Genomic DNA, 13206 nt, shown 5'->3' on the forward strand with positions numbered 1-13206 from the left:
AGCCCCGTCTTTTTCTGTAACGCCCTCTTACATCCGGCCAGACTCAAGAGGTCAGGTCTCTCGCCAGTCACCGGCAGAGCATACATTTATTTCTGGCTCTTCTGAAGACTTCCTACAGCTTCACTGTACAACAGCTTGTCTTTATAGAGCACCTTTGAAACCCCAAGGAAAGGTGCTTTTCAGCGCAGAAAGCTGGCCATCAGCGAGGAGCGGGACAAAGGGAGGAGTCCTGGGGTTTCTCGTAAAGCTGACCAAAAGGACAGAGGGTCTTTCATTGCAGCCCAAGACCAAAGGGGGAAGCTTGCGGTAGTTCAGTAGTAAACGTCTGCCCCTCCGCTGTGTCTCCCTCACCCTCCGGGGTGCCTTGAGATTTAATGGGACCTCTCTTACGGTGAGTTAGAGGAGCTGCTTCTGAGTTCTATGTACCCCTGGGGCTGGGGCGGGCGGGGGTTACTGCTGGCAATTAAACCATGTCCCAGTGCTCCGAAACCTTGAATGATATGCCATATCATGATTCAGAGATGTTAAAGTACACGTCTTACAACTGATGAAATGCGGTAGGTGCTGGGTTCTGCCCCACACCCGCCTCTGACACAGTTTGTCCAGTGTCGGCTAGCTGTGCGGGTGGTGACCCCACTGGTCTCTCCAGATGCTTTTGGTCATCTCATAGGCTATGAATCTTGGTAGCCCAATGATAGCGTGTCCTGATCATCTTCTATCAGCCTGTCCTGACCCAGAAGCAGGCTTATTTTTCCCTTCTCCCTGATTCAAGAATGGGCATCGGCATTTCAACAACGCGACCTCTCTCCCTAGTGGAGCAGAAGGCCATCTCACCTCTGCTTACCCCCTTACGAGGGGAGGGCTCAACGCTGCCGGATCACTAGAAGCCAGCTCGTTTACCTTTCGTGTCCCAGCTTCATGCCCATAAGGGGCGGAGTCAGAGCTCATTGGATATCCGGAAGCCGGGAAATCAGGATGTTAGCCAAAATGTCCACTCTGCTTGGGAGTCAGGGTAGTTGAAAATGAGCTTTGGGTTCACCCGAGCAGCCCAGCCCACTTTTGTTCCCTCCCTGACAGCTCCTCTTTCTACTCGTCTCTCTCAGAGCTCGTCATTGCTCTGAGATGCATCCCAAGAAGCATTAAGGAGAAAAACCTCCAGGCATCACCAGAAAAGGAGCGGTGCTCATTGTTATAGAATAAAAAGATAATGGCCAATTTGTCAAGAAGTGTTGACAAGAAAGATAAAGTTGGAAGTAATTAACTGGCTGACATGCTGGGAGTGATGTGTCTGCCCATGGCTCCCTAAATCAGCCGGAGCCTTGGAAATGTGACAGCCATTCATCATTTTTACAGCATGCCTCTGACAGGCCCCTGGGTTGGAAACCCGGGCAGCACAAATTGTGTGCCCTGACACTCCGGGGCCACGCGGCCTCACAGTGCCTTACACTGGGTTGTGCTCGGGCACCTGGGCCCCACGTCCAGCCACGGGGGTGCCTGGATGTGATGTGTCAAACGGGACAGCTTGCCGGCTTCTCGCTGAGCGCTGTGTTCGTCCTCAGGGGATGGGCGCTCTGCTTCCCAGAGCCGGCCTTGCAGACTTCTACTGGGCAGGTCACGTATCACTCGCGGGAGAGCGCCGAGTGCTCCTGAGCAGCGCGCCTAATGCAAGTGCCGCCCGCCACCAGCCTCCGGGAAGGTGCACCCGGGAGACCGATCTACAGGCTTGGGAGCCGTATAGGCAGGACGAAATCATGGAGGTTAAAAGTAATTACCAGGACTGGATCAAGTGGGAAACATCTCTGTTATGTGAAAAAGCAAAATACAAAATTATATGAATGCTCTGCTCACCACTTATTTATGTAGAATATGCATAGTTGAAAACAGTATTTTTAAAAAGGTGGTTAAATTGTAGTGAAGTTGAAGAAAAAGACAATCTTGGAAAGATAGGATTTTTTGTCTCCCCTGTCCCTAATCTCTGTCCCTACACAGCTGTTAGCATTCTGTCTTTTTTTATTCTTGAGAATTCCCACTTTCTCACATACAGATTTAGCATGTCCTCTAGGTATTGTGACAGACGTACCATTTAAACTCTCACTGAGGGAAAGGGTGGAGACCAAGCAAGAGCTCTTTACCCTTAAGACGCTCTGCACTGAGACGTCAGGAACCCATTTGATTGTCCAGGGCAAGCCCCCTCTTCTGCGTCAAATCTTTTTTTATCTTGGTGCCTTGTGCCCTGGAGAGCACCAAGGACGCCGAATGTCCCGGCTTTGAAACCTCCTAACGAGGCTGGACTTCCCTTTGTTAATATGTAGGAAAGGATCGAAGTGACTTTTCCTAAGTTCCTGAAGCAGAAAAGGGAAGTTTGACCCTAACAGAGCCAGGGGTGCTATTGTCATCACCTGACTGTGGCTTTCGGTGGATGACTGAGGCCAACCAGCCTGCCTTCACTTTCCTCCTGCGTTTAAATCGTCCCTCGCGGCCCCTCTCCATGTCACACTTCAGATGCTGTCACATTGCCTTCTGTCTTCACGCTCTCCTTTTGCTTTTCATTTACCCTATTCAGAGAGAGGCTGTCACATCCTTGAATTCCCCAGAGTCCCAGGGTAATTGCCTGATAAAGACATCGGGGCTCAGCCGGCTTCAGATCTTCCTGGCTCTGTGCAGGAATCGAGCCGTTCTGTTTTTAATCATGCTTGGGGCACAGAGCTAAGTCTCGGGGCTCGGAGAAGGGACAGGGAATGGTGTCTGAAGCAGTTAACCCTCTATAAGAGAAGCAAGATAGACTGCTCGATGCAGTGGTGAGGACCCAAAGCAGTGTCCAGCTTGGCCTCATCTTGGCTGGTCAGGAGCTCCGCGGTTAGACCCTCCAGGGTCCCTGTCAGCTGTGTTGCATGTGTCACCAGCCTAGCACTAAGGGAATTCAGAGAATTCTTACTTGACAGGAAACCAAATAAAACACAGACTGTGGTCTACACTAGAAATAGACAGGAGAAAGAAGGCCCAGAGCCATTTGGGAAGCGAGTGCATAATGTTCTCATAAATTCCTGTTGGGAGCACTAGGAAAGCCTAAGTGGTCCCCCAGATGTGACCGCAGATGCTTCTTATTTGACTGACTTTCCAACAGGCTCAGGCTTTGCTCTTAATAGCCTAAAGGTCACCGAGGCACCGAGGCTAAGAGATGAGGTCGATAACCAGACGAGCCATACAAGAAGGAATTAGTTACCAGCCAAATTACTTTGGATTTGACATCAATCCAGAAGCCTATGGAGCAATGACTTCGAAACCCCTTCAGGAAACAACAGAATTCCTCAGGTCATTTGGATGCCAAGCCAGAAGCCCTCTTACTGCTGTGCTGTGGGTCAGCGTTAAGGCCTTGAGCAGTTAGCTACTGACCCTTTTGGTCAGCCTCATCCTGCACGTGAGAAGCACTGAGGACAAGCTTGAAAGGGAGGGTCACAGAGACGTAAGCAGGCCCCCCTCCCCGCCCTAGCTCCTCAGCCATCACTCTTGCTGGGGCCACGAGAGACACTCCTTCGCATCTGAGTCGCTTACTCACCCTAGCACTTTCCCTGCTTCTGAAGAGGAATTTTTGGGTGGGGGGTGGGGGGGAAAGATTCCGATGTAATCCGTGTGCTAGGGAAGGCATTGAGGCAGTTCCTTGTCCTTACTCGTTAATTCGGCACGGCTCTAGAAGGCGTTTCCCTCAGTTGCCAGGAGTTTTCCCAGTTTCTGGTTCTCAACTCAGCTTCCCTTAATAAAAATTAAATCTTGGGGTGGGGAAGGGGAGGTGGGGAATGAGCAAAAGTGCTGTAATCGCCTCTTCCCCTCTTGCTGTCCTCCCTCACTGTGTTGGCTCGTGTCTCTTCACGGTCCCTCTAGCACCGGGTTCAGTGGTGGGCGCTGGGATTTATTACACGGAGAGGCCATTTCTGGTTGCTCTGAAGATTCATGTCAGTTCTCAACTGCTGTTCCTGCTGGAGACGGAGCAGAATGCAGACAGACCCACTGCCACGTGAAGACAGCCGTGGGATTCAGCATCCACCAGCTCAAAGCTCTCTTTTCCTGGGGCCTCAGCGCTCGTCCAGAGATGGGAAATCCGTCAACATGTCATTCCAGCACACTGTGCTCGGGCACGTTGCCGCCTAACCTCCAACTCCCTCAGCTTGTTTGTTGTGAGATCTTTTTACCTGGACTGATGTCAGTGGGGTCTGGTTTGTGTCGTTGAGCCGGGGCTTGGCACAGTTTGCCCTGTTTACACCTGCAGCAGTAATAGGGAGAGACTGAGGGGCACGCAAGGGAGTGTTTAGAGAATGGACTATAGAAAACTCCCAGCTGCCCCGTAAAACAAGAGCTCATCATTAAGGGGGCTTTGAGTGAAGGTGATTTCCTCCCACGAGCCAGTCTTTCCCTTCAGTCTCATAAAACCACATCGGAGTTTTTAAAAGGGGACTATTTCAGAGGACAGCCGCGTGTCACCCAAGTAGGCAGGAGACTGGGCACTTAACTACTGAGTTTCCAACAGACACTTATTTATCCCACACTTTGCAGTCTGGGCTCTGTGAGCCTGGCAGCCTCAAACAGGCTGCCTTGGAAAAGCCCGCTGTGGCCACCTGGCTGGCCATTTGGTTGGGAGGCTCAAGGCATAGCAGCAGCTTCTGAAAGGGAAGGAGAAGTAGGGGATGGGAGCTCAGGGGTCAGAGGGGAGCGTCAGCCACGGCATCCCTGAGGAAGTTAAAATGAAAGCCTGGCAGGGCTGCTTTCTCCTGCATGGCAAATTGTAGGGAGAGAGTTAGCTAATTGATACACGCCGTCCAGTCCTTGCTTTCCTTCACTGCATAGCTGTTCACGCGTGCCTACTGATGCGAGGGTAGAAGGCTAAGGCAGAGCTTACATTGCAGAGCTTACAGCACACCCTTAGTTATTACTTAAGATCCTTTTTAATGGTACAGTAGCCTGTGACCTGGACCACAGTTGGTTCATATGTAAAATGGGAATATTAATATTAGAGTCTACTTCATTGAGTTGAGATAATACATATAAGCAGTAAGCCCAGTGCCTGGTACATGCAGTAAGCTCTCAATAAATTTAGGTATCTTTCTGTTGTTATTATAATACATTGCCTCCCACAGTGGAATGCCAGAAGTCATGGAGAAGGAGAAAAAGCAAAGGTCCCAAACAACCAGGAGTTTTGTTGACCTACCTCTAGAACTTCTGCCTGAGCAGCTGCGCCCTCCAGCAGCCTTAGAGCACACGTGGGGGACTCCATGGAAGGCAAGAAGAGAGAAATGGAGCTTGGGGAGAAAATCCTATAGGAAAATAAAGGGGGAACAGGGAGGAAGAAAGAATAAACGGGGATAGCAGCTGGGTAACTTAAAATCCCTCCTCTGAACAGTCGACCGTAGGTGTGTACCGTCTCCTTTCCTTCAGGTCCTCGATTCAGAGGCCAGGGATTTCACATTTGAAAGGGACCCTTTCTCCGACTGATCCCACCCCTTTTTCATGGTTATGTTTTAGTCCATTTAGTCGAAGTTGTAATGTTGCAGTGATTGTCCGTACTCTTGGACAGAGCTTATCAGGAGTCTCATGGCACACCTCCAGGTTTCCTGGCAGTTGCTAAAGGCCTGGTCGGTGGTTCCCCCAAGGAACCCAGCCCCTCTCTTTCCTTCTCACTGGGCTCTGCACCCTCCCCTGCCTCCGCCCACATTTAGGTGGGAGGCATCAGGCAGGTGACTTACTTGGACTTTCCCTTAAAGGAGTGGGGGCCATCTGATGAGTTTGGGTTGTTTTTTTGTGTGTTTTTAATTTGCGCACTTAAGTTGGTCTGCCCTTAGAAGAGGGATATCAAAGCTATAGCAATATGAAGGTAAAATTCATATTTTTCCTCTGAGGTTCCTAACCACTACTTCCTGATTTTGGTCAGTTTGTTGTAAAGCTCTCCTTTTTATGCATAATGAGTGGGAGAGTGGAGTGGGGAGAGCCTTTTGCTTGTCTCCGGTTTTGTGTTGCTTTGTCCCGAGTGAGGCAAGCTTTGGCAGTGTTTATAATTTATTCTTGAAGATAGCATATGCTCCAGAACACAAGATTGGAAGACATTTATTGGAACTCCTGGATTTTTATGTCTGATTCTTAGAGTTAACTTCTTTTGCTTTAGGCAGGGAACACATTGTCTTCCTCACCAGAGCAGTTAATATTTCTACCACGGCCATCCCAGTAATCCACGCTGGAACCAAAAAGAATACATGGACTATATAATTATATATATTTACATGTGTTGTTTATGGTCGCACAGCTTATAGGTAGCAGAGCTGGGCCTCCAAGAGTATAAGCCCAAGCTTTCTGGCCCTGCATCCAAAGCTGCTTCACCTCGTACTCACCAAAGGAGCGTCACAAGACTGCTTCAGATCATACGGGGACTGTCCCCATTCATGGTGGGCTTTGGGGAAATTTGCAGCCCCTTCGGGCCTGAGTCTCCCCAGGAGTGAAACAAGACTGATAATACCTTTCCTGCCCACTCTCTCGGGCATGTGTGAGGTCAAAGGAGTGATAGGTTGGAAAGATTATTTGAAATGTGCTTTGTAAACATGAGGCATTAGATTATTACTTTCACAAATGTTAACTTCTCTGGTTTGACAGATTATGGGCAGTTCCTTCATGGTTTTATTGGAATAAATGTGGTGGAATTTGAATTTTAAAAAACAGTATTTATCCCAGCAATCTCTTGCCATATTACCACATAAACCCAAATCCTGGAATTTCCCAAAACCACTTAAAAATTAATTCTAGTCAAATAGACAGTTTGTACTTAGGGCAGTAAACTGGATCCCTTGCTCATTAGAACAGTCTAGACTCCCAAGCTGGACTGTCAGTTTGCTCCCCACCTGTGAACAGATAACATCACTGTTGGCCCGTGACTTTCTCAGGCCTACTTCGTCCCTCGTTTCCTTCCTGAACATAATCGTAGGCTTCGTTGCCATTTCCCTTCGTATGTACGTTCCTGTTGGAACAAGGGTCTCAGCCCTGCTTTGTCCAGCGTCCAGGACCTCTCCACAGCCTCTCTGGTTAACCAGCTCCAGGCACAGACCGTCGCTGCTACTGCCCAATTGTCCCGATACGTTACAGTCCCCCAGTCGGTCCCGGTGCCACGTGCTGCCCGATGACAGCAGAGTAGGGCCTTGTCAGTGAAAAACATCATCGCGCCAGATGCCAGGCACGTGGTCCTGGGTGGGGTCCCTTTGCTTCCCGCTGCAGAGGGCGGGGGTGGTCCTTGAAGAGGGTCTAAGGAAGCGTCCGGCTTTGAAGGAAATGGGCTCTGTCAGGGGCGCAGTCGAGATGGTTGCACAGCCACAGTCCCTGGGGTGCTCTGTCAGGAGCGGGGGTGACCCAGCCTCAGCGCCACTTCTGTGTCTTATTCCTGAAGGCAACTGATGAGAGGACGTGAGAGTTAGAAGTGCAGAGGGACCTCGTCTGGTTGTGTTCTACAGCTGGGCCAATTTGGGACCCAGGGATTGTGGTTTTTATTTATTTATGTATTTATTTATTGGTAGATTCTTTTTTTTTTTTTTTTAGATTTTATTTATTTATTTGACAGAGAGAGACACAGCAAGAGAGGGAACACAAGCAGGGGGAGTGGGAGAGGGAGAAGCCTACTTCCCGCTGAGCAGGGAGCCCGATGCGGGGCTCGATCCCAGGACCCTGGGACCATGACCTGAGCCGAAGGCAGTCGCTTCCAACTGAGCCACCCAGGGGCCCCGGATTGTAGTTTTTAGAAAACAGACACATGCTGCCTGACAGACAGTATCTGAGAGGAAACCAGTCCGTGCTGGTTGGAGAAAGGGCCCCAGAGTCAGAGAGGCTTCCTGTCTACCAGACGCTGCCCCCTCAAAACCAGGAGTGTGGGATCAAGATGAAATCATCCCTCAGATGAAGTCATTCGGGCTGAGCTTGCTGGGTGGTCATACACAATCAGTGCTGTCTTTCCATCTGCAAAATGTTGTCCCCAACGTGCCGGTGAGCCATCCGCCTGCAAAGACCCCCGCACCTCCCACCCTCCGACATGTTGAGTGTAACCACCTCTTCCTTTTGTTTTCCCAGCATTAATAATAAGCTACAGCAACCAGAGGCAGCTGCCGGGGTGTTAGAATATGCCATGAAACACTTCGGAGAGCTGGTAAGTGCCTCGTTCCTTTTAGAAAAGCAAGAGGTAGAGACGTGGCTAGGGAGGCACTCGGCCACAACCCTGAGAAAGTCACTCTCCTTTTCTGTTTTTTCCTCAATCGGTGACGTCCGATGCTGACTCTCCTGTATTGAAGGAGACCATGGCCCTATGAACTATATTCAAACCAAATATAGATCGTGAGGACAGAATCTGATTAAAAGGAGTAGCTCGTATATATCAAACTCTTGGCGCGTGCCTGGCCCTTTGCTGCGTACTTTCTGTACTCCATCTCATTCAGTCCTCACGACGGCCCCTTGAACAAAGGTCTGATTGCTATCCCGTTCTACGGGAAAGGGGCATGTGGTCCCAACAGAGGAACAGCCTTGCCTGAGCATTCAGTGCATCAGTGGACGCCCCAGGACTGGAGCCCAGGCAGTCTGGCATCATCTGCATGCCCCTGGCCTGAGTTACTCCGTGTTGTCCGTGACAGCTGGCATCGGCACTGGCCCGCAGTTAACGCTCAGTACATACCTCAGAAGACATCATGGCCGATTCTCCAGGAAACAGCGTACTATAATTTATACGTGCTATGGGAATTGTTCCATTTCATTATTGCTCACATAGCTTCTTCTCTCCTGCCATCTTTGCCTTATCAGTATTAAAATGTTTCCATTACCCTCTGTGGTCCTGAGAGGGTGCATTGACTTAATCAAATCGGCATTGACTTCCTGGAAGGTCAAGATGTTCTGGGTCCATGTATTTGATGAGGAACCTTTCATTAGTCATGTAGGCCACTTACTCGGATTTGCCAGAATCCTGAGCCCAGTGTGTTAGAGTGAAGAAATTCGGGGCTGCTTCACAGGTTTTTGCCTCACACAGGGGCTAGGAAATTGGACTAAAACTTTTCAGGGAGTATTTTGCCGTCTCGGGGACAGATCTATAACTAGACCAAGACGGCAACTCTCCCGATGACAGAGCAGAAGGGACTACATCTCATCCACCTTTGCCACCATCCTCATTTGTAGAGGGAAGAAAGTCGGCCGAGGGGGCACTTAGCGTAGCCTCCCAGACAAAGACGCCCGCTCCTTCGATGTCCCTAGAGCTTGGGCCGCAGGAAGTGCCCAGAGAAGCAAGGACTCGCAACCATCTGGCATTCAGGTGATCTGCCAGCCGATAGCTTCTACCCAGCGGCTCAGAGGGCCAACCTTCCATGAAAGTTCCTCCGTCTCCAGGTTCTAAAGGTGGCCCTCTGCTCCAGGATTATTGCCAAACCCAGAGTGGATTTTTTGTTACGTTTAGGTAGCTGCAGCTCATTAAGCTTGACAGCGGTTTGCCTTTTCTTGGCAGAGCGTGTGCTTTCTCAGCACAGTTTGTATAATAGCAAGCTCATTAGAATCTTGGGTGATTCATTGCTTAAACCTTATAGTTTCTGCAATCTATTGCAATTCAGAATATCCTGCCCCCCGCCTGACCTGCTCCATGTGCCGCTCCCTCGGCTTTCTCCTCGTTCGTGCCGAGCCTGTGCCATCCGCCAATCACGAGCCCCTTTCTCTTGCCCACCCAGGGTAGAAACCCAAAATGGGAAAAGACTGGTGTTCCTTTTCAATTTAAGCATTTTTCGTGGGACACTGTCTTCACAGTGACTCTTTTAAAAGGCAGTGACTCTTCTACCTTTTCTCTTTAATATTCTTCTCAACAGGCTTGGAAGATGAAGTTTAGGTAGTTTGGCCTTCCACAGAGCCAGATACGCCTGTGTTGGTGAACCCTACCATTCACTGACACTGGGGAAGGAGCCGCTGGGTGGCAGAGGGGATTGGCTGTGCCAAAAACAGACGAGGGGGCTTCGGCACGAGTTCACAACCGAAAATAGAAGTGACCTCCTTACAGAGGTTCAGGAAGAAAAGGTCCTTTCAGAGAGCTTAGCGGAGTAGCTGTCAGCGTGTATACTACTCAAATATCAGTTTTATTTAGAAAGGAGCGGAGGGTAATGGGGGAAACTCACATGGGCCCTGCATTATATCATGCAGATTCCACTGCGGAATCATCGTGCTGTTAGAGAAATCCCTGGAGAGCCACTACCCTGGCCTGGTAGAGAAATAGCCACTTACTAAGCTGGTGATGGAGAAGCCCAGAAGACAGACGGAGGTGGGGGGTCGGTGGGGGGCAGGCAGAGGCATAAAACAGTCCGTCCCCTGACCACTTAGAGAGCCGGAGTCTGCAGCTTTGAGACTGCAGCCCCTCTTCCTCACGTGGCCAGCACTGCATTTCAGCGTGGCACACCATCTGCCCGGGGAATGGAAACCAGCCTTTGGCCCCTGACACTGGTAAAGCTGCCAAGTGCTGAGCAGGAGGGAACATTGGATGGAAGGAGGAAAGGTTTTCCCAAGAATTTTAAGTGGTAGTGTTATATTGTATTTTAAATCATTATTTCCTGAAAGTTTAAAAACGCAGAGAATCAAGAGCTTTTCAAAAGCGAGTTATTTTCCTCCAGCAACTATACATATATGCCTGGTCTTTCCGGCCCCATCAGGAAAGCAGCTGCCATCCCGCTCCTGTGGCCCACCGTCCACACCCAGCAGATCCAGGCCTTGGCTCCTTGCAGGAGTTCTGGTCGGGGCTTCCTGCTGTCCCAAACAATTTCCCCTGTCGTTGCATCCCCACATGCTGGAACTGTGGGGACACGGCCTTCCATCTGCTCTCCGATTATCATTCCAGGATCGTTCTGTCCACATGCCAAGTCCCCCGGCATTCGCACCACCACCAAACATACCTCCAGATATTCTGAAGTTCTTTTCAACCAAAGCCAAGCCACACGGGGATAGGTGAAGCATCTAGCGCCTTAGGAAAGGCAGTGTGTGGATTACAAAATGCACCCCCATGTTCTCCATGCCCACAGCCCACAGCAGTCCTCTTTCTTTTCCACTTGGCAGGAGATCCAGGCTACCTGGTATGAGAAACTGCACGAGTGGGAGGATGCGCTCGTGGCCTACGATAAGAAGATGGACACCAACAAGGATGACCCGGAGCTGATGCTGGGCCGCATGCGCTGCCTCGAGGCCCTGGGGGAATGGTGAGCCGTGGCGGCCCGGCAGCCGAGTGGCTGCCAGAGACGTCCTTGCTGGAGTTTTAGGGGGTTTGAAGGGATTCCCCCATGCAGAGTTCTTACCTAAGACACTCATTTTTGTTTCACGGTATTTTCCTGATAATCATCTACCACTTTGGGGTTTTGGGGTGTTTTTTTTTTTTTCAGACTTAGACTTTGTAATGCTCTAGGACAGGACAGGCTCAGGTGAGCCCCTGGGATCAACACCTGCTCCTTCTGTCTGCCTCTTGACCAACAACTAGGAGGACCTCAGGTTCTTACTCTGTAGCCTCAGTGTTCTCTTTTCTTTATTAGCTCTTGCTAATGATTTTGGAAAAGAAGAACAAATCACTGCCCTCTCCAGATGCTTCATCTTTACGGAATGCCTACTACAAAACCAGCACTCTACAAGGCTCCAGAGATTAAAAAGACAAGAAAAAAAGGCCTTCCTCCATCGTGAGGCTCATGAGACAAGCACATTGCAGACAGTTATTCAGGCTAGAGAGTACAGTGACAATGGTCTGAGCAGACAACTTTGAAAGGCCACCAGAGGGAGCGGGATGGCCTTGCCATTCTCCCTGGAGGAAGGACTAAGGCTGGGGGACAGCTGAAGGAGATGGGGATGGGGTCCCCCAGGTAGAAGCAACAGTAATGCTTAGCTGAGAACACTTGCCGAGGTCTTGGTCTGGGGAGTTTTGGGGGGGCATTGAAGGAAAAATGGCCCCTATTGTGTTTGCCAGCATCTAGTGCAGTTTTTAAAATAGTTGAAACGAAGTGCCATAGTACCATGGTGAAATATTTTACGGTTTCAAATAGTTAACATGCCATACCGCCTGCCCATGAGTAGATTATCCAGACTTTCTCTGAGACATGAGACCAAAGGTCCCCCTGTTTATCCATTCAGACAGTAATTACTGAGCACTTATTCATGGCCAGTACCTGCACCAGGCCCCAAGGACACAGCAGGGAACAAGACGGACACCACCTCTGCCTTCCCAGAGCTTATAGGCCAGACAGCTGGGCTGCTGTGATACAGAGTGAATACAGTCAAAAAGAGGAAGCACAGGGAGCTGTGGAAAATAGGAAGGGGCCCTAATCCAGGTTTAGAAGGCTTCCAGGAGGAAGTGATACCTAACTTGAATGGGTGCAGTGAGAAGGAGTGAGCACAGTGTGTTCAGCGTTTGGAAAGCTCAGTGTGGCTTGGAGGGTCAGGTGTGATGTGGAAAGGTAGAAGGTGAGGCAGGAGAGGTAGCTAGGGCCCAGATGGTATGGGGCTTATACTCCCAAGTGAGGAGTTGGGGCTACTGACAGGCCACCCAAGGACTTGGAGGGCCGTGGTTGGCAGGTTTGCATTATACACAAAACCCTTTCGGGAGCAAAGTCAGAGAGTGGATTGAAGGGAGACCAGAGAAGGGATGGCATGACCACTTGAGAGGCCGCCCAAGGGGAGAGGGTGGTGGAGAGGGACGGGGTGGAGAGAAGGGGCTGGATCCCAAGCTGTTTAGGAGGTGGTGCTGACAGGATTTAGAGGCTGATTAGAGGTGGAAGTGAGAGCGGAAGGAATTACAGTTTTAGTATTCAGAATAAAGCAAGGCTGGAACCATCAACCTAAAGCCTAAGGTTCCCCTGAAAGCAGGCCTCCGAGGAGCCATCTGGGGGAGGCAGAATTCCACAGGCCTGCGCCCTCCCATTTGGATCTGCGTTCGGGACCTTTTTGAAAGATTTTATTTATTTATTTGGCAGAGAGAGACACAGTGAGAGAAGGAACACAAGCAGGGGGAGTGGGAGAGGGAGAAGCAGGCTCCCCGCCGAGCAGGGAGCCTGATGCGGGGCTTGATCCTAGGACCCTGGGGTCATGACCTGAGCCAAAGGCAGACGCTTAACGACTGAGCCACCCAGGCGCCCCTTAATCTACATTCTTGTATTCATTTTTTATTTTTAAAGCATTATTTTTTAGAAAAGGTAATGT

The 13206-nt window shown here is 50.2% G+C and overlaps 1 protein-coding gene across 3 annotated transcripts in view; it reads left to right on the forward strand.

Moving 5' to 3' along the window:
* MTOR (mechanistic target of rapamycin kinase) overlaps window positions 1-13206 on the forward strand; it is a 123954-nt gene that overhangs the window by 72375 nt on the left and 38373 nt on the right. For all 3 annotated transcript variants that reach the window (XM_036065210.2, XM_036065220.2, XM_036065236.2), the window contains exons 29-30: window positions 8092-8167; window positions 11086-11225. In XM_036065210.2, coding sequence (XP_035921103.1) covers window positions 8092-8167; window positions 11086-11225 — 216 coding nt within the window. The remainder of the gene's footprint in view (window positions 1-8091; window positions 8168-11085; window positions 11226-13206) is intronic.

Source organism: Halichoerus grypus, chromosome 5, assembly GCF_964656455.1.
Source record: "Halichoerus grypus chromosome 5, mHalGry1.hap1.1, whole genome shotgun sequence".
Taxonomy (NCBI): domain Eukaryota; kingdom Metazoa; phylum Chordata; class Mammalia; order Carnivora; family Phocidae; genus Halichoerus; species Halichoerus grypus.